General features: G+C 41.8%; 1 protein-coding gene across 1 annotated transcript in view; it reads left to right on the top strand.

Moving 5' to 3' along the window:
• The first annotated feature begins 6,433 nt into the window (after positions 1-6,433).
• RPN1 (ribophorin I) overlaps positions 6,434-24,262 on the top strand; it is a 30,590-nt gene continuing 12,761 nt past the window's right edge. Inside the window, exons 1-4 of the mRNA XM_025920873.2 lie at positions 6,434-6,749; positions 10,333-10,397; positions 14,585-14,891; positions 22,930-23,139. Coding sequence (XP_025776658.1) covers positions 6,489-6,749; positions 10,333-10,397; positions 14,585-14,891; positions 22,930-23,139 — 843 coding nt within the window. The 5' untranslated portion in view covers positions 6,434-6,488. The remainder of the gene's footprint in view (positions 6,750-10,332; positions 10,398-14,584; positions 14,892-22,929; positions 23,140-24,262) is intronic.

Here is a 24,262-nt window from a genome sequence, read left to right as displayed (position 1 = left end):
TTTAGCCTGAGAAATTCCCTTTAACGTTTCTTGTAGTGCATGTCTGCTAGTAACAAATTTTCTTAAAAAAAAAATTATTGGAGCACCTGGGTGGCTCAGTCGGTTGAGCATCCGACTTCGGCTCAGGTCATGATCTCACAGTTTGTGGGTTCGAGCCCCACATCAGGCTCTGTGCTGACCGCTTGCTCAGAGCCTGGAGCCAGCTTCAGATTCTGTGTCTCCTTCTCTCTCTGCCCCTCCCCCGCTGACGCTTTGTCTCACTCTGTTTCTCAAAAATAAATAAATGTAAAAAAAAAAATAAAAAATTTGTTTATTTTTTTGGGGGGGAGGCGCAGACAGAGAGGGAGACAGAGAACCCCAAGCAGACTCAGTGCCATTAGCTCAGAGCCTGACATAGGGCTTAATCTCATGACCAAGAGACAATGACCTGAGCCTAGATAAAGAGCCAGATGCTTAACCAACTGAGCCACCCAGGCACTCCTGTTAGTGACAGATTTTCTTAGTTTTGGTTCATCTAGAAAACTCTTAGTTTCTCTTTCATTTTTATTCTATTACAGTATTTCATTCATTGATTTTTTGGATATTAAACCAAAGAATGAAAATTCTTGGGGAGAAGTCCATTTCATCATGATGTATAATTCGTTTCATACATTACTTGATTTTGTTTGCTAATGTGTTGTTGAGAACACTTGCATACATATTTATAAAATATATTGGTTTATAGACTCTTGTGATGTCTTTGGTTTTGTTGTTAGGGTTACACTGGCCTTATAAAATGAGTTGAGAAGTGTTCCAGAGGCTGTAAGTGTTTGTGTTTTTATAGCTTTCACCAGTTTTACCCCAAAGTCAGATGACCTCCTCATGTCATGCTGGAAGTCAGCCCTTCACCCATGTTCTTCATTTAAAAACCTTTTTTTAATGTTTATTTTTGAGAGAGAGAGAGAGAGAGAGAGACAGAGAGACGAGTGGGGGAGGGGCTGAGAGAGAGGGAGACACAGAATCTGAAGCCTGCTCGAGGCCCCGAGCTGAGCTAACTCACAAGCTGCAAGATCATGACCTGAGCTGAAGTCGGACACTCAACTGACTGAGCCACCCAGGCGCCCCCATGTTCTTCATTTTTTGAAGGATATTTTGTTCCTAAAAATTCCTGGTTTACAGCATTTTTTCTTTTTAGCCTTTTGAGGGCATCCCAATGCTTTCTGGCCTCCATGATTTCTGATGGGAAATCTGCTGTTAAGCTTATGAAAGATTCCTTGTGCGTGGTGAATCATCTCTGCCTTGCTACTTTCAAGATTCTCTTTTTGTGTTTGCCTTTTGTTCGCTTGGTTATGATGTGTCTAGGTATGGATTGCTTTGAATTTATCCTGCTTGGACAATTGTTCTCATACTTTGCTTTAGTTCTTTGAAGATATTTAAATTAAAAAAATGTTTTTAGGGTTGCCTGGGTGGCTCAGTCGGTTGAGCGTTCGACTTTGGCTCAGGTCATAATCTCTAGTTGTTGTTGCAACAGTTTGTTTAGTGACTTTCATGAAGGAGATCTGTGTTTTTTGTCATGTGTGGCCAGTGAAGTCTCTGATCAGTTAGCTTAGTGGTCAGCTAATGCTTAAACAGAGATTTCATTAAGTGCCCGGAACCATTAAATCTCCCAGGCTTTGCCAAGAGGTTATGTATGTCGGCCACACCTTCAATGCTCATGAAGGCAGTTTACAACCCCACCTTATCCTTCACTTACTGTTTCCGCACAGCCTCACCTAGCCAGACGTGAGAGCTTAGAGTCTTCTGAGGTATTTTTTGGGCATTTGTGCAGCCCTACACGTCCTTCTAGATTCTGAGAAGATGGGACATCTCATTCCTCTGTTCAAAATATTGATTTTGACCATTTCCCCCCAGTTCTCATTGTATTTACGAGGTGTTTTGGAGGTCCTCACTTTGCCATTCCTGCTAATGTTGTCTTATCCATGTAGTATTTACAAAAGTCTTTCTTTTCACCTCTTGACAGATGACCACGTAAGATGTTTTTAATTTTTGGTCACTGCAAACAAAGCTCTATGAACATTTTTGTCTGTCTCTCTGGGCACATGTGCTCACATTTCTCTAGCATATATATCTGGAAGTACAATTGCTAGACCTTGGGTGTGCACATCTTTGGTAGGTGATGCCAAACTGTTTTCTTAAGTGGTTATACCAAATGAGAGCAGGGTATCCAAGAGTTCCCCTTGATCCACATACCCACCAGCAGCTGGTATTCTGAGACTAAAAGTTTTGCCAGTTGGTGAGTATATAGTGGCATCTTCTTGTGGTTTTAATATACATTTCCCTAATTATTAATGATACTGTATGCCTTTCATCCCTTGTTTTTTTAGTTTATTTTTAAATTTATTTTGAGAGAGAGGGCACGTGCACATGCCATGCAAGTGGGGGGAGGGGCAGAGAGTGAGAATGAGAGAGAGAGAGAGAATCCCCAGTGCTGCCAGTGCAGAGCCTGATGCAGAGCTCAAACTCATGAATCGAGAGATCATGACCTGAGCCAAAGTCAGACATTTAACTGACTGAGCCACCCAAGCGCCCCTGCCTTTCATCCTTATTGTCCATTTGAGTAATTCTTCTTTTGGAAGTGCCTGGTCAAATAAGCAATTCTTCTGCTTATTTTTCTACTGTCTTGTCTTTTTCTTATTAATTTGTATTTTTGTATATGTTTTCGATATGAATCCTCTGTCTGTTAGATGTGTTCCAGTGACCATCTCCCACTCTATGGGTTGTGTTTCACTTAATGGCATCTTTTGAAAAATCTTTTTTTTTTTTTTTTTTTTTTTAATTTGAGTTCTGGATTTGTAGAAGAGTTGGAAAGAGTAGTAGAGAGTGTTCTGGTCTGATCTCAGACTGTCTGCACAGCTGTTAGTGTGCCCCTCTCATCCTTCACCCAGCTTTCCCTTGTGTGATCCTCTTGTGTAATAATAGAATGGGAGTGGGCATCATTTTTTGTAAAGATCTCTGAGAGTAAGTGGTGTAGGCTTTGTGGGCCACACAGTCTCTGTTGCAACTGCACAAGTCTGTTTTGTAGTGTGAAAGTGGTCATAAATCATATGTAAATGAATGGATGTGACTATGTTCCAATAAAACTTCATTTACAGAAACAGGTGGTTGGCCTACAGGCCATAGTTTTTAGACTCTTGCTCTGCAGGGAAGGAGCATGCTCTCTTCTTCCACCTTCTCTCTTCCCATTAGGCAGAATATAAACATGATGAGGAAGCAGAGGCAGCCATCTTGGTTCATGACATGGAAGCCATGTGTTAAGGATGGGTGAGTAATCTTATTGAAGGAAGCTGGGTTCCTGGGCTCCATAGGATTATTACATGAGAGATAAACATTCTTCTTGTTTAATCCATTGTTGTTTGGGAATTTTCTAAGAGCAGTTTGCACTGCATACTACTATGCCCATTTTGAGTGGGGTTTCTATCTCGTGCCACCAAAAGAGTTTTGACTAATACACATGACAATAGGAATTTGGGATCTAAATAAAATAACTGTCCTGAACATTCTTCTATGGGTAATTGATAGGCTCAGTGTTTGACCTTGTTTTCTGTAATATCTGGGTAGTTCTGTCTTTCGAAAATAAGGGAATAGTAAGGAAGGTTTCCTGATCTTGCTAATGTGCAGAGTGTTATTTCTTAAACTCACTTGACTGAATGGAAACACTTCTCTGTACCTTTTTAGTGAGCATCTGCAATACCACATGCACATCATGGGAAAGGATGAATTACAGTTTGGTGTTCCCCTTGCCTGTAAAGAAAGACAGGTATATAGACTACCTAGTAGGGGACACAGAGGTAAGAGGGATTAATTTGTGTGTGTGTGTGTGTGTGTGTGTGTAAAATTCATGAATTGTTCTCAGATGATTTTAATTTTTTTAAATTTATTTTTGAGAGAGAGACAGAGTGCAAGTGGGCGAGGGACAGAAAGAGAGGGAGACACAGAGTCTGAAGCAGGCTCCAGCTCTGCGCTGTCAGCCCAGAGCCCAATACGGAGCTTGAACCCACGGACCGTGAGATCACAACCTGTACTGGTCATGTGACTATCTTTGTGACTATCTTTGCAAGGAAACCAAAGAAATGGGAGCAGCAGTTGCCTCCTAGGAGTAGGACTAGAAGAACAGAAGATGAAGACTGACCTGGTACCCTTTGTGGTTGCCTCCCTCCAAAATGGTCCCCAACTATCTCTGTCTGCCTCCTGGTACCATGGCCTTGCACAATCCCTTCCTACGCTGCACTATGGTTTGGTCTATCACCAATAGAATATGGCAGAAATGATGGTATGTCATTTCTGAGGTTACATTTGATAAGAGAGAAAACTGAAAGGGAAGCCATTTTAGATTTCTTTCTGTGTCAGCCTGACATAAACTTTGTTTAAACCAAGGCCCAGTTGATGGCCCGCCATACATACATGGCATTGTCCACCTACTTTGTAAATGAGTAGCTTGAGGGAAAACCATCTTGTCCTCAAGATAGCTTTCAGTGTTCCTACTCCCTGCATTTCTTGATGTTAAAACTTGTGATTTTTGTCTGTATGCGAATCTATAATCTTCTGATCTTTTACAAGGTGTAAAAAAATATATAACCCTGTGAAAGCTGTTCATTCTCTGGAACATCGTCTTCCCTGCGAAGAGTGTGTTTCCTGGGCAGCTGCCCTAACTTGGGATCTAAGAAAACCCTCTGTCTTAATTTTAGAGATTCTAAAAGGTTGGCTCATTTGGCATCAACACATTGCAGAAGACACTCTGGCTTCTGTCTTGGTCGCTGTCTCTGACACCTCCTGCCAATAACCACATGAGTGAGCCATTAGCTGGGCTACAGCCTCTGAAGACTAGAGTGGGGCAGGAGTTGCCCCAAGTGCTCTAAGCTCATTTAACTGGTGTTGGCAAGAGAAATGAGAGTGAGTGAGGGAGAAGTAGACTGTGACCAAGATAGAAGATACCCAGGGACAATGGAACATCTGAAACTCCAGGATAATTCAGGGATCTTTGCCCTGTCACTTGGTGGAAAAAATCAAATTGGTTTTTTTCATTTGGGACCTGGTGGATGGCCCTAGATTTGCAATAGACTCGGCCAAAGCAACTTCCCTGTATTGTATTTTAATAATGACTGTGTTAACACGGTTAATGCTATCCATTCTGGCATTTTTGATGGAGAGTTAGGAGATTGGCTTCCTAGTCTGAGGTCTGCTCTTCGATAGCTGTGTGACTTTGGATAAGCTACCCTCTCTGGAACTGTATTTCAATCTGTGAAATAAGAATTAGATTGGGATCCCTAATGTTTCTTTTTGTCAATGAAGATCTGGGATTTTATTCAAGGGTGTGGGGGTAGTGGAAAGAGCTCCAGTTCAGAAACAGTCCTGGTTTCCAAACAAGTTGGCATTTATTGGCTTTGATACTTGAGTTTAATAATCTACAAAACAGGGATAGTACTTACTAAAAAATGTTTAAGTTTATTTATTTTGAGAGAGTGAGAGAGCGAGCAGGGGAGGGGCAGAGAGAGTGGGAGAGAGAGAGAGAATCCCAAGCAGGCTCTGCACCATCAGCACAGAGCCCAACATGGGGTTCAAACTTATCATGACCTGAGCAGAAATCAAGAGTAGAACACTTAACCAACTGAGCCACCCAGGTGCCCCGTGGGGTAATAATATTTATAATGAAGTGTATGTATTCATTCAATATTTATTGACACCCTGGGATCCTGGGATTAACAATCTAGATAACTTTCTGCCTTCAGAGAGATTGCCTTTTGTAATAGTTTCTTACTGCTGCTAATAGATTACCACAAACTTAGTGGCTTAAAACAATACAAATTTATTATTTCTATAGTTCCGGAGGACAGAAATCTGAAATAGGTCTCACTAGGGTAAAGTCAAAGAATTTTTGGTTTGAGGTTTCTTATGGTTGCGTTGAGGTTATAACGTACATTTTCAGCAATTCTTTGACAATACCACAGAAGAGAGGTGTCCTTCTGGGTGTATCAAAGGAGTGAGTACATGCTGTCACTAAGTCTTATAATTGGTGATCTTAATCTTGATCACTTGGTTAAGGTGGTGGTTTCTAAGATTCTCCACCATAAACTTATTATTGTTTCCCTTTTTCTAATTACTAAATATTTTATGGGAGATACTTTGGGACCGTGCAGTTAGCCAGTTTCTGCTTAAGCTTTCGCCTAGGGTTTAGTTTCTCCGTTTGCAGAAGACACTGTGGCTTCTGTCTTGGTTGCTGTCGCTCTCTGGAGCAGAAAGCCATTGTTATCCCAGGAGAGGAGATTGGCAAAGGTGAAGGCGTGTGCAGTCGGGCGCCCAGCAGGCCTCCCGTTGCCCTGGAGACGGGGTCCTTCCTCCGTGGGCGCCGCCATCTTGTGGCGCCAGCCCGGGCCCAATGAGCTGCTGCACGGTGGCCGGAGGCGGGGCGGCGGCGGCGCTCCGCGCGGCCTGCGGCTCAGCTCGTCCCGGTCATGGAGGCGCCCGCCGCCCGCCTGCTACTGCTTCTGCTGCTCGGGGCCTGGGCCCCGGCGCCGGGCAGCGCCTCCCCGGAGGCACCGCTGCTGGTCAACGAGGACGTGAAGCGCACGGTGGACCTCAGCAGCCATCTGGCCAAGGTGACGGCCGAGGTGGTCCTGCTGCACCCGGGCGGCGGCTCCTCGTCCCGTGCCGCCTCCTTCCTCCTGGCCCTGGAGCCCGAGCTCGAGGCCCGGCTGGCGCACCTCGGGGTACAGGTGAGTGCGAGCGGGCCTCGGGTGCCGCGCCCCTCTCGGCCTCGGAGGAAGCGCGGAGCCGTGGGTGTCTGCGCGCGCTCGTTCCGCCGCCTCGGACACGTCAGCGTAAGGCTGCTGGAGAGCGGCCGCCGCCCACGTGGGCAACCGCCCCGACCGCGGTCCACCAGTCCTCACCGCGGGCCCCTCCTGGGCCGCCGGGCGGACCCCGCGGCTGGCCTCGGGCCGTGCGAGCCCCCCAGTCCGGGGAAGCCAGGGGAGGGGCCGCCTCTGGAAGGGCCTGGCGGGGCGCGGGAGTGCAGCAAACTTGTCGTGTCCCACGACTTGACGCGGGAGCCCAACTGGAGGACCAAGACCTGAGCCCAGATGGGTATCATTCCCTTAATTCGGTGTCTGGCCCATTGTAGGTGCTTCGTTCTAGCCATCATCCCGTACAATCAGAAATGTAACATTGCGTGTTTTCCCGTTTGTAATTTGAAACCGTTGTTGTAATGTACTTAAGGTTGCAAAGAATGCTTTTTAAATGTTGTCCCTCTCCTTAAAGTTATTTTAAAAAGTCACATAGGTAATGAAACCTCTTTTGAACTGTACAGAAAGGTAAAGTCCCAATTCACTCCCTTCCCCCTACCGGTTCTCCTTCTTGCACTTACCAGTATAGGGCTTGGAAGTTTGCTATTGTTCTTGTTCATGGCGTTTCAGTGAACACTTTTACAACTCGAGGAAAGGAAACGTTGGCTTACGTATTCATAGGTTTGGCTTTTTATTACTTTTTTCATTAAACAACATCCGTTAAGTGATTACCCAATTATTTGTTGCGAGGAGAATAGTCATTACAGTGTCATATTGTAAGTACACCTTCCTCTCCGACCGAATCTGGAGCTATAAAGCTGGGTTTATAGAGATCATACTTCTGAAACCACTCCTGTTCCCTTTTGTGCCTTGTCCATGATGGAACGCACGGTTTTACTCAAAGGTGTGTGTAAAGATGGATCAAAACTTCATTTAAGTTGGTGCTGCCACCTTTGAATGTTTTGAATGTTAAATCCCATTCTTTTATTAAAACTAGTCCTGATTTTGGGGCGCCTGGGTGGCGCAGTCGGTTAAGCGTCCGACTTCAGCCAGGTCACGATCTCGCGGTCCGTGGGTTCGAGCCCCGCGTCAGGCTCTGGGCTGATGGCTCAGAGCCTGGAGCCTGTTTCCCATTCTGTGTCTCCCTCTCTCTCTGCCCCTCCCCCGTTCATGCTCTGTCTCTCTCTATCCCAAAAATAAATAAATGTTGAAAAAAAAAATTAAAAAAAAAAAAATAAAACTAGTCCTGATTTATTGAAGTTGCCACAAGACGGTAGCAGAAGCCGTCTGCCATCATGCTGGAGAATGCTTTTGAGCAAGCTAGATTACCGTACCACACGTCTTACTGGCAGTCTGCTTTGTGTTGGTTAGGTCGTTTAAGTACATTCTCTTTAATCCTCACAACGACCCTTTGAGGTGTGTGTAGGCCTACTGCAGGTGAGGAGTGCGGTCTAGGAGTTATTTAAACCTCCCTGTGTCAGGTTTTAGAGCAATGAGTGAACCTGGGCTTAGGTTAGTTTCAAACGTTGTGTGCTCTTCGCTTTACCACGTTGCCTCATTTGGTCCAGATGTCTCTGGTAGGGTTGTGTTGGGATGTAAGAGCGGCAGTCACATTACCAGATTTATTCAAAATCATTTGTTAATTTCTTAGTTTCATGAGAGGCACAAGTTAAATGGATGTATGTGTTCCCTTATACTCCTGTCCCAATGGGAAGTGTAACACTTAGCAAAGAGGGTGTGTACTCTTCAACGGTTGACTTGGAGGCTTTGGTGAGATTGCCAGAAGTTTTTTCAGTAGGTTATCTTCAGCCCTCCATGTAGAATATTAGGAACTGGTTTGAAGGGACAATGGTGATTACTGATGAGGAGCTAGTGGTTCCTCATCTTATTACCAGGACCCATCTTAGTATTTGTCCTGTCGTATGACCCTATATTTGAGATCTTTTGTCTCTCTGATCTTTTATTAATTAATATCTTTTATTAAGACAAATCAACATATAATTGAATAGTGATAAGCATGAGTGTACTAGAATGTTACCATGGTGATAAAATTCCAAAGTGATGAAATTTGTTTTTATTAGCCTGTACAGCTTTATTGAGGATGGCTGTATAATTACTTTTAGGCATTTTATTTATTTTTATCTTATTTTTTTTAAAGGATTTTATTTTTAATCCCTATACCCGAAGTGGGGCTGGGACTTACAATGCTGTGATCAGGAGTTGCATGCTCTACCCACTGAGGCAGCCAGGCACCCCTTTTTATTTATTTATTTATAAAATGTTTACTTATTTTGAGAGAGAGAGCGCGTGCGCAGTAGGGGCAGAAAGAGAGGGAGAGAGAATCCCAAGCTGCGCAGAGCCTGACTTGGGCTCCAGTCTCGCTAACCATCATCACATGAACCATGAGATCATGACCTGAGCCAAAATCAAGGGTCAGAGGCTTAACTGACTGAGCCAGCCCGATGCCCTAGGCATTTAAAAATATTGAAAAAAGGGGCTCCTGGGTGACTCAGTTGGTTAAGCATCTGACTTTGGCTCAGGTCATGATCTCACGGTTTGTGAGTTCAAGCCCCACGGGCGCTGTGCTGACAGCTCAGAGCCTGGAGCCTGTTTTGGATTCTGTGTCTCCCTCTTCCTCTGCCCTCCCCGACTTGTACTCTGTCACTTTTTCTCTCAAAAATAAACATTAAAAAATTTTTTAAAAATGTTAAAAATGGCTGCTTCTTTGTTATAGTTCTGTGTACCCTACTGGGAAAAAGTTCTTCAGCCCAAAAAGTAGCCTTAATTTTTTTTTTTTAGTAGAGGTTGGGTTGGCAGAGAGATCAGTGTGCATAAGTGTTTTCCTTATAATCTGTTCTACAGTCTCACGATTCAGGGTGTCTACTCTGAGATAGACCCTGCAGCCTGCTGGAGTTAATATTTTCTTCCTGGTTATACATCTGGTGCAGTGAAGGATAAGAATAAGGGAGTGTGATAAGCAGTGGCTGTTGGCTCCTTTTCCCCAAGGGCTTAGGTCACTGTTAACTTCTTTTATGCAAGTATAACCAGTTTTGGCCCCATGGGAGACTTTTCTACCACAACAGTAAATGATCCTATTTATTTTCTGTGCAAATGTGTATTTGAATGTAAATGAAGAAGAAAACGTCGCCTTTATATTTGGAAATGTAAAGCGTGAGTATAAATTGTTTTTTAAAGTTTATTTGAGAGAGAGTACCCGCCACAAGCCTAATTTTTATTTATATGTGTGTATTTGATCATTCAGGAGAGAATGTTAGGTACTTATAGAGCTCATTATACAGCTTATTCAGTGCAAAAGTAAGTCTTTGGCAATGTTCTTATGTTTCAGACGAAAAAAAAAACATTACAGAAACCAGAATTCAGTCTTTAAAAAGTTCTGGTAGTTTGAATACTTCACTGTGGACATTCTGAGGCAGTTAGTTAATTGTTGACTCAAACTTAGAGGCAAAAGACATAAAAAAAAAAAAAAAAAAGAATAACCTCTTCTGTCCTGTTACAGGTGAAGGGAGAAGATGAGGAAGAGAACAATCTAGAAGTACGAGAAACCAAAATTAAGGGTAAAAGGTAAGCTACCAAACAGTCAGAATATCTACATATCTTCTTCTTGTTACAGGTTATCAGATCGCGGTGGGAATCATAAGGTAGGATAGTTGCTTTGGAAATGAATACAGTGTTCGGTGTTTTAGAGGCTGTTTCAATTAATATAGTGTGTGGTAGTGAGCAAGATGCTGTGACATGTTCTGGGCCCATTTATGTCTTTTCTGACTACTCCTGCTAAAATTGCCCCTAAAAGTGGCAGTTTGTTTTACAAGAAGGTAGCTACTTTCCATACCAGATCGGGTCTGCTAATCCCTGTGGGGATAGGGATCCCCAGCCAATGGGTGGAGAGAGCTGGTATGTGAGAACTCCAGGCCGTTGGCCTCAATAAATAGCCACCCATTTGTTGTTGCTACCGTTCTCTTTCCAAAGGGCAGACAGCTCTTACCCCTTTACCTCTTCTTGAGCCTTCCGGGCACTGAAAGCGATGTTTCTTTGCATGAGGTAGACTGAGCTCTGTGAAGGCTGGGGTTGGGCTTACCTTGTTCTCTGCTTTAACCTCAGCACCCAGCAAGGGGCCTGGCACTTCTTAGTTACTGTAAAACACTTTGTTAAGGATATTTTCCAAAATACATATAAAGCAGGAAGAATTGAATACAGAACCCTCGTATATCTTATCACACAGCTTCAGCAGTTATCAGTATGTTGCATGGTGTCAACTGGGCACTGAAATATTTGTTGAATGAATGATGTAGGAAGAAAACATTTTTTATTTTTATTTTACTTATTTAAATTTATTTTTTTTTAATATACATCCAAATTAGTTAGCATATAGTGCAACAATGATTTCAGGAGTAGATTCCTTAGTGCCCCTTACCCATTTAGCCCATCCCCCTTCCTACAACCCCTCTAGTAACCCTCTGTTCTCCGTATTTAAGCGTCTCTTATGTTTTGTTCCCCTCCCTGTTTTTATATTATTTTTGTTTCCCTTCATGTTCATCTGTTTTGTTTCTTAAAGTCCTCATATGAATGAGGTCATATGATTTTTGTCTTTCTCTGACTAATTTTGCTTAGCATAATACTCTCCAGTTCCATCCACATAGTTGCAAATGGCAATATTTCATTCTTTTTGATTGCCGAGTAATACTCCGTCGTATATGTATACCACATCTTCTTTATCCATTCATCTGTCGATGGACATTTGGGCTCTTTCCATACTTTGGCTGTTGTCGATAGTGCTACTATAAACATGGAGGTGCATATGCCCCTTTGAAATAGCATCCCTGTATCCCTTGGATAAATACCTAGTAGTGCAATTACTGGGTTGTAGGGTAGTTCTATCTTTAATTTTTTGAGGAAACCCCCATATACTGTTATCCAGAGTGGCTGCACCAGCTTGCCTTCCCATATTTTAATTTTTTTAATGTTTGTTTATTTTTGAGAGGGAGTGATAGAGTGCAAGCCGGGGAGGGGCAGAGAGAGAGAGAGAGGGAGACACCAAATCCGAAGCAGGCTCCAGGCTCTGAGCTGTTAGCACAGAGCTCAACATGGGGCTTGAACTCACGAACCATGAGATCATGACCTGAGCCGAAGTCAGATGCTTAACTAATTGAGCCACCCAGGAGCTCCAAAAGAAATTTTTTAGGTTAGTGATTCTTTTTTTTTTAATGTTTATTATTTTGTTTTTGAGAGTGAGAGAGAGCGAGTGAGCGAGCAGGGGAAGGACAGGGAGAGAGGGAGACACGGATCAGAGGCAGGCTCCAGGCTCTGAGCTGTTAGCACAGAGCCTGACGTGGGGCGTGAACTCATGAGCTGTGAGATCATGACTTGAGCCGAAGTCAGACGTTTTAACTGACTGAACCACCCAGGTGCCCCTAGATTAGTGATTCTTAACTGGGGGAGGGAATGGTCATGTCCTGTTCCAACCCTGCCCAGGACATTTGGCAATCTTTGGAGACATTTTTAGTTACAGCTGAGGGGTGCTACTGGCATCTAGTGGGTAGAGCCAGGGATGCTGCTAAACATCTATAATACCCAGGATGAGTCCCTCTTCCCAGCAGAGAATTCTCCACTCACAAATGTCAGTAGTGCTAAGAAATCCTGTTTGCTCAGGCAAATAGCTTTAGCTTATGCTGCAGTTTATCATAGAAAGAAGAAAAATAATTTGATTCTTAACTAGCAAACCATTGAGCCTTACAGCTATTGGTCCCCATGCAATTTAGAAAGTGTTAAGTTCGGTCTCCCTGCTTGGCAGAGGTTTTGTTTGTTTGTTTCTGCTTTTTTTGTTTGTGTGTGTGTGTGTGGTTTTTTGTTTTTTTTTTTTTGCTTGGCAGAGTTTTAAAAACTTTTCTCATTAGTTTTGAATTTTTTAAAAAATGAGAATATGACTTAATTATTGTTTTCTTTCTTTCTTTCTTTTTTTATGTTTGTTTTTGAGACAGAGACAGAGTAGAAGCAGGGGAGGGGCAGATAGAGGGAGATAATAGAATCTGAAGCAGGCTCCAGACTCTGAGCTGTCAGCACAGAGCCCAACATGGGGCTTGAAGTCATGGACCATGAGATAATGACCTGAGCTGAAGTCGGACACTTAACTGGCTGAGCCACCCAGGTGCCCCAATAACAATTTTTTTCTTAGGCATTTGCTCATTCATACAAAATTTTATGTAATGGTATATCAGTGGGATCATTTTAAGTTTATTAATCTGTCTATATAAAGCTTAATGGCAACATTAAACAAGTCATTTATCCTGCTGCCCTAATGCGACCACTGAAATATCTTTGTTCTGATCTGTGAAAAAAATCTACTCCTTATACACCAGTATAGTCAGCTCTGTGCTGTCTGCCCAGCCTTTTACCAACCAGAAACCTTCATTAGCTGGTGCTTCTGAGTTGCAGTAAGAATTGTTGTTTCTAATGATGACCCTGGAGCACTGAAAGGTTGTTAAAGTGAGATTCAGTTTCACTGGGACATGTCATGTGAAAAGGTGGGGTTGTGTCGCATTGTGTCGATGGGCTGGAGGGAGAAAGAGTTTGGGGGTTAATTAGGGAGAGATTCAATGATCTAGGCAAGGGAGAGTTGCTTGAACTGAGGTGGGCAGCAGTGGAAAGCCAGGAAGGGATGAATTTGAGCGACATTCTAAGGCAGAATTAACCAGATATTGAGGATGGAGTAGAGTGAGGCATCAGAACATGCCAGAGGGTTTGGTTTAGAAATGGTTAGATGGTGGTAATATTAACAGAGTAAGGAATCAGGATCATGAATGATACAGGTGTGTTCAGTGGTCAGTAGAGCTGTCTAGTGAACATTTGAAAATAGGAGTTTAGTGCTCAGGGCAGAGTGTGGGACGAGAAGCAACTTGAAGCCAAGAATTGGTTAAGACTACCCTGGGAAAAGGTGTAGGGCTTATTATATTTTGAGTGGGTACTTCAGAGTAGGGATAGGATGTGTGATGGTGTAACTGATGAAGACATGTCAGTTCTTCAAGGCGTGTCAGCAAAAGTGATCCATGTTCTGACCTTGGAGGACAAATTGCATGGAAGCATGTTAAATGCCTTTAATTTTCCACTGACGGTTTCTGAGTCTACCAAAAATTATCTCCTGGCTTAGAAAACTCAGGTTCATTTTTGAGTTAATATCTTCTGGATTTTAGTAGTTCCCAGGGCATCTCTTTTTGTTTAAAATGCTAGTAGCTTAATTTTTATTTTAGTTATTAGAGTGATAACAAGCTCATAAAACAGATTGGAAAAAAGTAACAAAATGAAGCTTAACCTCCATGAGACGATTACCATTAACATTTAGGAACATTCATTGTAATGCTTTTGTTCACATATATTTATATGTTTATACTTTAGGAAGGATCATACTGTGCTGTTTGTAAACTGATTTCTGTTATTTGCATCGGATGTGGAAATGCTTAATATCTCTATAGATCCAAACATCTTTTTTAGTGGCTGCCAGAATTCCTCTGCTGTAATGCTTTTAGCTATTATCCTGTTGTTGGACTTTTATGTTTTGTACTCCATTATTATTATAAACAACTTTGAAATAATACCCATACATTTGTCTTAAAAGGCTTAAATTAGTAGGTTAAAGGTGATCTCTTGAAGATAACTGCTTTCGTCTTTGGTACAAAATGTTGCTGTGACCTTGAGTTGCTAGCCCTGTTTTCAAAAACCCTTCATCTCTTAATTCTCTTGCCTTGTTCTTCCTCCAGTGGGAGATTCTTCACAGTCAAGCTCCCGGTTGCTCTCGATCCTGGGGCCAAGGTTTCAGTCATCGTGGAGACAGTCTATACCCATGTGCTTCAGCCGTATCCGACCCAGATCACCCAGTCAGAGAAACAGTTTGTAGTGTTCGAGGGGAACCATTATTTCTACTCTCCCTATCCGACTAAGACACAGACGATGCGTGTGAAGCTTGCCTCCCGAAATGTGGAGAGCTACACCAAGTTGGGGAATCCCACGCGCTCTGAGGACGTCCTGGATTATGGACCTTTCAGAGACATCCCTGCTTATAGTCAGGTAGGCTTGTGTGGAGTCCATTCTGTCTCTCTTTCCTTCAGAGAGTCTCTTCTGGAGTGACTACTAGTTGACCGGCTGTGAAACTACTAGTTTCACCTGCTGTGAAATGACTCCATGGGGGTCACCTTTCTCTTTTTGGGAGTACAGATAGAGGTTCGGAGGTTTAGGAGGACTTTTTAAAAAGGCTCTAATAAGGAAGAACATGGCAAATGAACCTTATAAATTTTGCAACTTGGAGTTTTTCAGGCAGTGACACATGAGCTGAGCCGAATTACTGCATAAGAATTTAGGACCTGACAAAGGCTAATATTAGCCAGTGACAATGATTACTAGAGATTGCTGAGGTTGAAGGAGACAGAGTTTATCTGCAGGTACTGCAGGAGGTTTCCTAATACCGAACCCCAAATGTAGACAGTAGTGTCTGTACAAATAAGATGGGCCAAGGCAGGCCTCTCCCCTTGGAAGTCTTGCCAACAGATGAAGTGAGATCTCAAACTGCCTGTGGGCAAGTATGCCAGATGGAGAAGAGGAGCTGGACAGAGCATGCCTTGTCCATTCCTCTCAAATATACAATTACTTAGGGTGTATGGGTCCTCTGGACAAAAAGGCCCAGAGTCTCATACTAACAGAACTCCCATCACATGAAATTAAATGTGAGCCCAGAGGCATTAACTTCCTAAATGCATGCAGGCAGTGGAGGAGAAGGGGATTTGGGAAGGGAGAACAACTTGCTGACTGTCTTTTTTCCTGGGCTCTGTAGTTAGTGTATTCAGTATGATCATTCATTTCATTGAGTCATAGTTAAAAAGCACAGTTAAAATATTTGTTTTTATGCTCTAGCTATAGAGGAGGAAACAGACTCGGTGAAGCTAAACGACTCCTCCAAGACTAGAGTAACAAATAAAGTAGCTTCCAGGGACGGTGGGCAGTTGTGTGTAGCACAGTTTTAGCAAATATACTCACATGAAAAAATAATAATACAAAATAAGGAGGTAGCATTTGGAGAGCTGAAGTGGGGGTTAGGGGAGAAGGACAAGGCATTGTGGGTAGAGGTCTGGAGATGGGAGACTGGGCGCTGTGCTGGCTGGGGTGGCTGCTGGGGTCATAAAGCAGTCTGCCTTACTGAGCCTAGGCGTTGGGCCTTAAATACAGAGGGAGCATTCAAGGCTTAAAAAAGACTTTGTTGTTACAGGAAAGTTCAAACATATCCAGGAGTATAGAAAATAGTATAAGCTCCCATACACCGATCACTTAGATTCAGTGGTTTTCACAATATTACTGCACTTCAGCGCTCTTTTCTTCCTCTGCTGTAATATTTTAAACCAAATCTTAGGAGGAATCCTGTCATTTCAACCCATGTACTTGTTTATCATCTCTAAAATACATGGAGGAAAAAAAATGAATAAAATAAAATACATGGAGGTGTGTCCGGGTGGCTCAGTTGGTCAAGTATCCTGACTTTGGCTCAGGTAAAGATCTCATGGTTCATGGGTTCAAGCCCCACATCGGGCTGTCTGCTGTCAGCACAGAGCCTGCTTCGGATCTTCTGCTCCCCTCCCCTTCACTTGCTCTCTCAAAAAGAAACATTAAAAAAAAAATAACATGGATATTTAAGACTTCTTTTCATCTCTGTGTTTAGAACATATGTTAATGAGGATGTACAGTCAAAATAGTTCTAATGTCACTTGAAATAATTATTTCTTTCTCAGATGTCAGTTTGACATAGTTAGGGCTATTCATTTTGGGTCATTTTCAACTGTTAAGAATTTTTTTTAATTTAATTTTATAAAATGATGGTATATTGGGAGAACTTTAGCTTCCACTTTTACCTTCTGTCTGTTCTTGGTGACCATGTATACTAGTTTTGGGTTTATTTTTCTAAATTTTTTTTTTTTAAGTTTATAAATTTATTTTCGAGAGAGAGAGTGTGAGCAGGGGAGGGAGAGAGAGAGGGAGAGCGAGAATACCAGGTAGGCTCCATGCTCAGTGCAGAGCCTGATGTGGGATTTAATCTTACAATGGTGAGATCATGACCTGAGCAGAAATCAAGTCGGATACCTAACCGACTGGGCTACCCAGACACCCCTCTAATTTTTCTTTCTATGAATATATGTAGACTGTAGTAAATGTATTTATGTTCCCCCATTTCTCTAAAATTAGCACCCTGTGTTTACTGTGGCCCCATGGGTTTTGGGGGGAGTGAGAGTGACGCTCTGTGATTCCTGGTGTAGTTACCATGTGGATAGAGAGTCCTGGGGGCTCGTACTTCTGGAGCTGAGGGACTGGCCACTCTCTGGGTTGTGTTTCCTCTAACTGCATATTTATTTCTTTTTCTTAAAACTGAGTGACCATTCATTTCATGTTAAGGACAGAGGTTTGTTTATTCTCCTACATAGGCTTTTAAATTTTGAATATTTTGGATTTTTGACTTCATTTTATTTATTTACTTAACAATTTTTATATTTTTTGAAAAGTTTATTCATTTAATACTTCTGAGAGAGAACGCGTGTATGTGTGTGCACAAGTGGGGTAGGGGCAGGGGGGGGGGGGGAGACACAGAATCTGAAGCAGGCTCCAGGCTCTTGAACTGTCAGCACAGAGCCTGATGTGGGGCTCAAACTCACAAACTTAGAGATCATGACCGGCGCCGAAGTCGGACACTTTACCGACCGGGCCACCCAAGCACCCCTCTTACTTCATTTTAAAATAATAAAATGTTCATGAGATACTTACTTGGCAAATATAGAGGAAAATGTGATGCCAGTTGACATCCACTTTTGACATTGTCGTAACTGAGTCCTTTCTAAGCATAGGGACTTTTTAATGTGGGAATCATATTGTGTATAAAGTATTGCGTGATACTTTTGCCTCCTAGGATATTCTGTAAACATTTTACATTACCTTTGTAAACCGTTTTTAATAGCCACTTAAGATCCTATGATTTTAGTGTATCTTATAGTATATTTGCCAAGTTTCCTATATGGTGGACAGTTAGGTTTTAAAAAGTTTAATACTATGGCACAAAAACAGACATTCGGATCAGTGGAACAGAATAGAGAACCCAGAAATGGACCCCAAACGTATGGCCAACTAATCTTTGACAAAGCAGGAAAGAATATCCAATGAAATAAAGACAGTCTCTTCAAGTGGTGCTGGGAAAACTGGACAGTGACATGCAGAAAAATGAATCTGGACCACTTTCTTAAACCATACACAAAACCAAACTCAAAATGAATGAAAGACCTAAACGTCAGACAGGAAGCCATCAAAATCCTCAAGGAGAAAACAGGTAAAAACCTCTTTGACCTTGGCCGCAGCAACTTCTTACTCAACATGTCTCTGGAGGCAAGGGAAACCAAAGCGAAAATGAACTGTTGGGACCTCATCAAAATAAAAAGCTTCTGCACAGTGAAGGAAACAAATCAGCAAAACTAAAAGGCAACCAACGGAATGGGAGAAGATATTTGCAAATGACATATCTGATAAAGGGTTAGAATCCAAAATCTGTAAAGAACTTCAACTCAACACCCAAAAGTCAAACAATCCAGTGAAGAAATGGGCAAAAGACAGGAATAGACACTTCTCCAAAGAAGACATCCAGATGGTCAACCGACACATGAAAAAATGCTCAACATCTCTCATCATCAGGGAAATACAAATCAAAACCACAATGAGAGACCACCTCACTCCTGTCAGAATGGCTAACATTAACAACTCAGGCAACAACAGATGTTGGCGAGGATGCGGAGAAAGAGGATCCCTTTTGCACTGCTGGTGGGAATGCAAACTGGTGCAGCCACTCTGGAAAACAGTATGGAGGTTCCTCAAAAAACTAAAAATAGAGTGACCCTACGACCCAGCAGTTGCACTACTAGGCATTTATCCATGGGTTACGGGTGTGTTGTTTCTTTCTTTTTTTTTTTTTTTTTAATTTTTTTTTTCAACGTTTATTTATTTTTGGGACAGAGAGAGACAGAGCATGAACGGGGGAGGGGCAGAGAGAGAGGGAGACACAGAATCGGAAACAGGCTCCAGGCTCTGAGCCATCAGCCCAGAGCCTGACGCGGGGCTTGAACTCATGGACCGCGAGATCGTGACCTGGCTGAAGTCGGACGCTTAACCGACTGCGCCACCCAGGCGCCCCACGGGTGTGTTGTTTCGAAGGGGCACATGCACCCCAATGTTTGTAGCAGCACTGTCAAAAATAGCCAAAGAATGGAAAGAGCCCAGATGTCCATCGACGGATGGATAAAGATGTGGTATATAGATACAATGGAGTATTACTCGGCAATCAAAAAGAATGAAATCTTGCCATTTGCAACTACGTGGATGGAACTAGGGGGTATTATGCTAAGTGAAATTAGTCAGAGAAAGACAAATGTCATATGACTTCACTCGTATGAGGACTTTAAGAAACAAAACAGATGAACATAAGGGAAGGGAAGAAAAAATAATATAAAAACAGGGAGGGGGACAAAACAGAAGAGACTCATAAATATGGAGAACAAACAGGGTTACTGGAGAGGTTGTGGGAGGGGGGATGGGCTAAATGGATAAGGGGCATTAAGGAATCTACTCCTGAAATCATTGTTGCACCATATGCTAACTAACTTGGATGTAAATTAAAAAAAATAAATTATTAAAAAAAATAGAACTCAATAGCCAAATTATGAAAGAGCCCAAATAAAGAAGATGTGGTATATATACTCAATGGAATATTACTTGGCAATCAAAAAGAATGCAGTCTTGCCATTTGCAACAGCATGGATGGAACTAGAGTGTATTATGCTAAATGAAATACGCCAGTCAGAAAAAGATCAGTCTCATGATTTCACTCATATGTGGAATTTATGCAGCACAACAGATGAACATAGGGGAAGAGAAGGAAAAATAATATAAAAATAGAGAGGGAGGCAAACTGTAAGAGGTCTTAAACACAGAGAACAAATTAAGGGTTTCTGGAGGGGAGGTGGATAGGGAAAGGCTAAATGGGTGATGGGCATTAAGGAGGGCACTTGTTGGGACGAGCACTGGGTGTTACATGTAAGTGATGAATCACTGGGTTCTACTCCTGAAACCACTACTACACTGTATGTTAACTAACTTGAATTAAAAAAAAAAAGTTTAATACTATAACGTTAATATCTTTGCATATAACTTTTTATATATTGTCAGGATAGATTTTCTTTTAAATGTTTATTTTTGAGAGAGAGCAGGGGACAGGCAGAGAGAGAGGGGGAGAGAATCTGAAGCAGTCTCCACGCTGCTAGAGAGCGTGATGCGGGGCTCGAACTGACGAACCGTGAGATTGTGATCTGAGCCGAAGTGGGACACTAAACTGACTGAGCCACCTAGGCGCCCCTCTTTTAAAGTTTTTACTTTAATCCCAGTTAGATAACATATGGTGTAGTATTAGTTTCAGGAGTACAATGCAGTGATTCAACCATGCAACACCTAGTGCTCATTGCATCCAGTGCACTCCTTAATCACCTTCACCTATTTAACCCATCTCCCCACCCTCCTCCACTCTGATAGCCACCAGTTCTTTATAGTTAAGAACCTGTTTCTTGGGGCATCTGGGTGGCTCAGTTGGTTAAGCATCCAACTTCGGCTTGGGTCATGATCTCATGGTTTGTGTGTTCAAGCCCCGCATGGGTCTCTGTGCTGGCAGTGCCCTTCTTCTCAAAAGGAGAGAGAGAGATTGTTTTGTGTTTTGCTCTCGCTGACTTATTTTGCTAAGCACTATGTTATGTTGTGTATGTGTATACCACATCTCATCCATTCATTGGTTGACAGACACTTGGGCTGATTCCATATCTTGGCTATTATAAATAATGCTGCTATAAACATAGAGGTGCATGTATCCCTTGGAATTGGTGTTTTTGTATTTTTGGGGTGAGTACCCCATAGTTTCAGTAGTGCTGGATCATAATGTAGTTCTGTTTTTAGCTTTTTGAGGAACCTCCACACTGTTTTCCAGAGTGGATGCACCAGTTTGTGTTCCCACCAACAGTGCACGCACAAGGGTTCCCTTTTCTCGCATTCTCACCAACACCTGTTTCTTGTGTTGTTGAGTTTAGCCTTTCTCAAGAGTTGTGAGGTGATACCTGATTATAGTTATTTGCATTTCCCTCATGTTGGGTGATGAGCATCTTTTCATGTGTTTGTCAGCCATAGGATAGATTTTCTGAAGTAAAAGTTTTCAAATTAAGGCATATGAACATTTAAAAATGTTTTTTTTGAATGTTTATTTTTGAAAAAGGGCATCCACACGCACGAGTGGGGGAGGAGCGGGGGGCGGGGGGAGGCTGACACACAGGATCTGAAGCTGGCTCTATGCTGACAGCAGAGAGCCTGATGTGGGGCACAAACTCACAAACCGCCGGATCATGATCTGAGCTGAAGTCAGATGCTTAACTGACTGAGCCACCCAGGTGCCCCTAAAAATCTTTTGATGTATATTGCCAAGTGGTTTTTCAAAAGGTTAAGCCAATTTATCATGGCATCAGCAGTCAGAAACTGCTGGTTTCCTTGCACCCTTGTCACTATTGACATTAAAGAATACGATATGGATGAAATTGAACTTTTAAAAATCCAGTCCTAGAATGAGTGAATAAAGTAGTAGGATATATGAGAATGAATACAGTGTCCTTTTCATGGTCTTTTGGGGAAGAAGGGTATTTTTCTGATCCTTCTGTCCTTTTAGATACCATTTTTTAAGGTTCCAGGTGTGTATTCATAGAGGGGCATTTATGTTACTTAGTGATTGGGAGGAATTAATACTAATTTCAGTGGTGAAATTGGCAAAGTGGAGGAGGAATTGCCAAAAGTATTTCCTTTAATTCTCTGAGATGTCATTGGGAGGCAGTATTTACTGTGGAGGAGTGCGGAGCCAGAACTACAGAGTTGAAGACCCGAAGACTTAGTATTGCCACTTAGATTCATTTACGACCTTGAATATGTTAAAACTGCTGGGCCTCCACGTCAGGCTCTGTGCTGACGGCTCAGAGCCTGCGGCCTGTTTCAGATTCTGTGTCTCCCTGTCTCTCTGCCCCTCCCCCGCTCACACTCTGTCTCTCAGTCTCTGAAAAATGAATAAACCTAAAATTTAAAAAAACAAACAAACAAACAAACAAAAAACTGCTGGGCCTCGGTTTTTTTAATTTGTAAAATGAGATGGGTAGTACCTCACTGTTGTTTTGAGCATTAATGATTATACATTTGTTTAGAGCTCATAAAAGTGACTACCAGATAACATGTTAGCTCCATACGTGTTAGCTGAAAAAGTCTTCCATGAACTTTTCTGTATAAGTCTTCTTATGTGCTAGAAAAATTCAGTAATGTTATGAATCATCCTCAGTTTTGAGGTTATTTGCTAGCTCGTTGGGTAGAGATCATGTCTTTATTAGATCATGAATATTACCTAGTCACACTTTTTCTTTATTATAGTTTAAGGTTTCATTTTATGTTAAAACGAAAAATTATTTAAAAGGCAACTTAAAAAGCACATTGTAGAAGTTTTGCAAATAGAACGTACAAGGAGAAAGAAATAATCTATAACTGTTACTTGGGATTCTCATGTATTTCATTCCAGTTTTTTTTTTTTTTTTTTTGTCCTTTTACTCATATGGTGGCTATAAGATGAGTGGAGCATAGAAGTTTTTGTTTTTAAAATACAAATGATGGGGAGGGTGGGTGATGGGTATTGAGGGCACCTGTTGGGATGAGCACTGGGTGTTGTATGGAAACCAATTTGACAATAAATTTCATATTAAAAACAAAACAAAATAAAAAAGACCACAAATGATACTTATGTTGGAACCTAAAGCAATTTTGTGTATCCTGTTTTTCTATTTAATAATATACCCTGAATGTTTATTTCCCTATGCCAGTAAAAAGTCCTAGTAAGCATCATTTTAGAATGTGGCCCACAGTAGATATACCATAATTTAACCATTCTGTTGCTGATACATGGATTGTCTCCAGTTTATTTGAAACTAGTATTGATTCATTTGTCACGTGTTTCCTTCCTTTATAGGATACTTTTAAAGTACATTATGAGAACAACAGCCCTTTCCTGACCATCACCAGCATGACCCGAGTCATCGAGGTCTCTCACTGGGGTAACATTGCTGTGGAAGAAAATGTGGACTTGAAGCATACAGGGGCTGTGCTGAAGGGGCCCTTTTCACGCTATGATTACCAGAGACAGCCAGATAGTGGAATAGCCTCCATCCGCTCATTTAAGGTATGGGGTCTTCAACCAGACAGTGGGAGAAAGTATCATTTTATCATATCTGCCCTTTCTTTTGCTTTTTTAAAGTATCTGAATATTGACCGTTGTTTGGGATTGTTTGGTGTTCAGGTAGTTGAGCTCACAGTGTTAGAACCAGCAGAAAGAATCTTTAAAAAAAAGTGCCCCCATTTGTATATGTAGGCCACGTGTTTGTTTGTTTTTTTAATGATTTTGTTTATTTATTTTTTGTTGTTTTTGGGGGTTTTTTTGATTTTATTTTTAAATAATATCTACACCCACCATGGGTCTTACACTCATAACCCTGCAGTCAAGAGTCGCATACTCCAATGACTGAGCCAGCCAGGTGCCCTAAAGTAGGCCATGTTTTTAAAAGAAAACTTGAATAATAGAAAAAGGAAGACCAAACCACCACCCAGACATTACTATTGCTCATATTTTAATATTTCTTTTTTCTTTTATAATGCTCTTTTAAAAAGATATGTGATTATATTTCATATGAAGTTGTATGTATTTTTTGTCTTGTAAATAAGAGCATGTACAGTGGAAAGCTGAAAACATGCACAGTTGAAAACCCCCTTGAGGGGCGCCTGGATGGCTCAGTCAGTTGAGTGTCCGATTTCGGCTCAGGTCATGATCTCACATCCGTGAGTTCGAGCCCCGCGTCGGGCTCTGTGCTGACAGCTCAGAGCCTGGAGCCTGTTTCAGATTCTGTGTCTCCCTCTCTCTGACCCTCTCCCATTCATGCTCTGTCTCTCTCTGTCTCAAAAAATAAATAAACGTTAAAAAAAAAAAAAAAAAAAGAAAACCCCCTTGAGAAACACAGACGTTAGGGGTGCTAGCCCCCCACACAGTTGAAAGTCTGTGCATAACTTTTGACTCTCTGAAAATTTAACTACTTATAGCCTCCTGTTTTTTGGAAGCCTTCCTGATAACATAAACAGTCCATTATGACATTGTTTGGTATGTTGTATGTATTAGTTATATACTACATTCTTATGACAAAGTAAGCTAGAGAAAAAAATATTAAGAAAATCATAAGGAAGAGAACATGGCATTTAAGTACTGTATTTACTGAAAAAAAATCCACATATAGGTGGACTCATGCAGTTTATGA

Source organism: Puma concolor, chromosome A2 (assembly GCF_028749965.1).
Source record: "Puma concolor isolate L17-30 chromosome A2, mPumCon1.1.hap2, whole genome shotgun sequence".
Lineage (NCBI taxonomy): Eukaryota > Metazoa > Chordata > Mammalia > Carnivora > Felidae > Puma > Puma concolor.
This window is presented reverse-complemented; position numbering and strand designations above follow the sequence as displayed.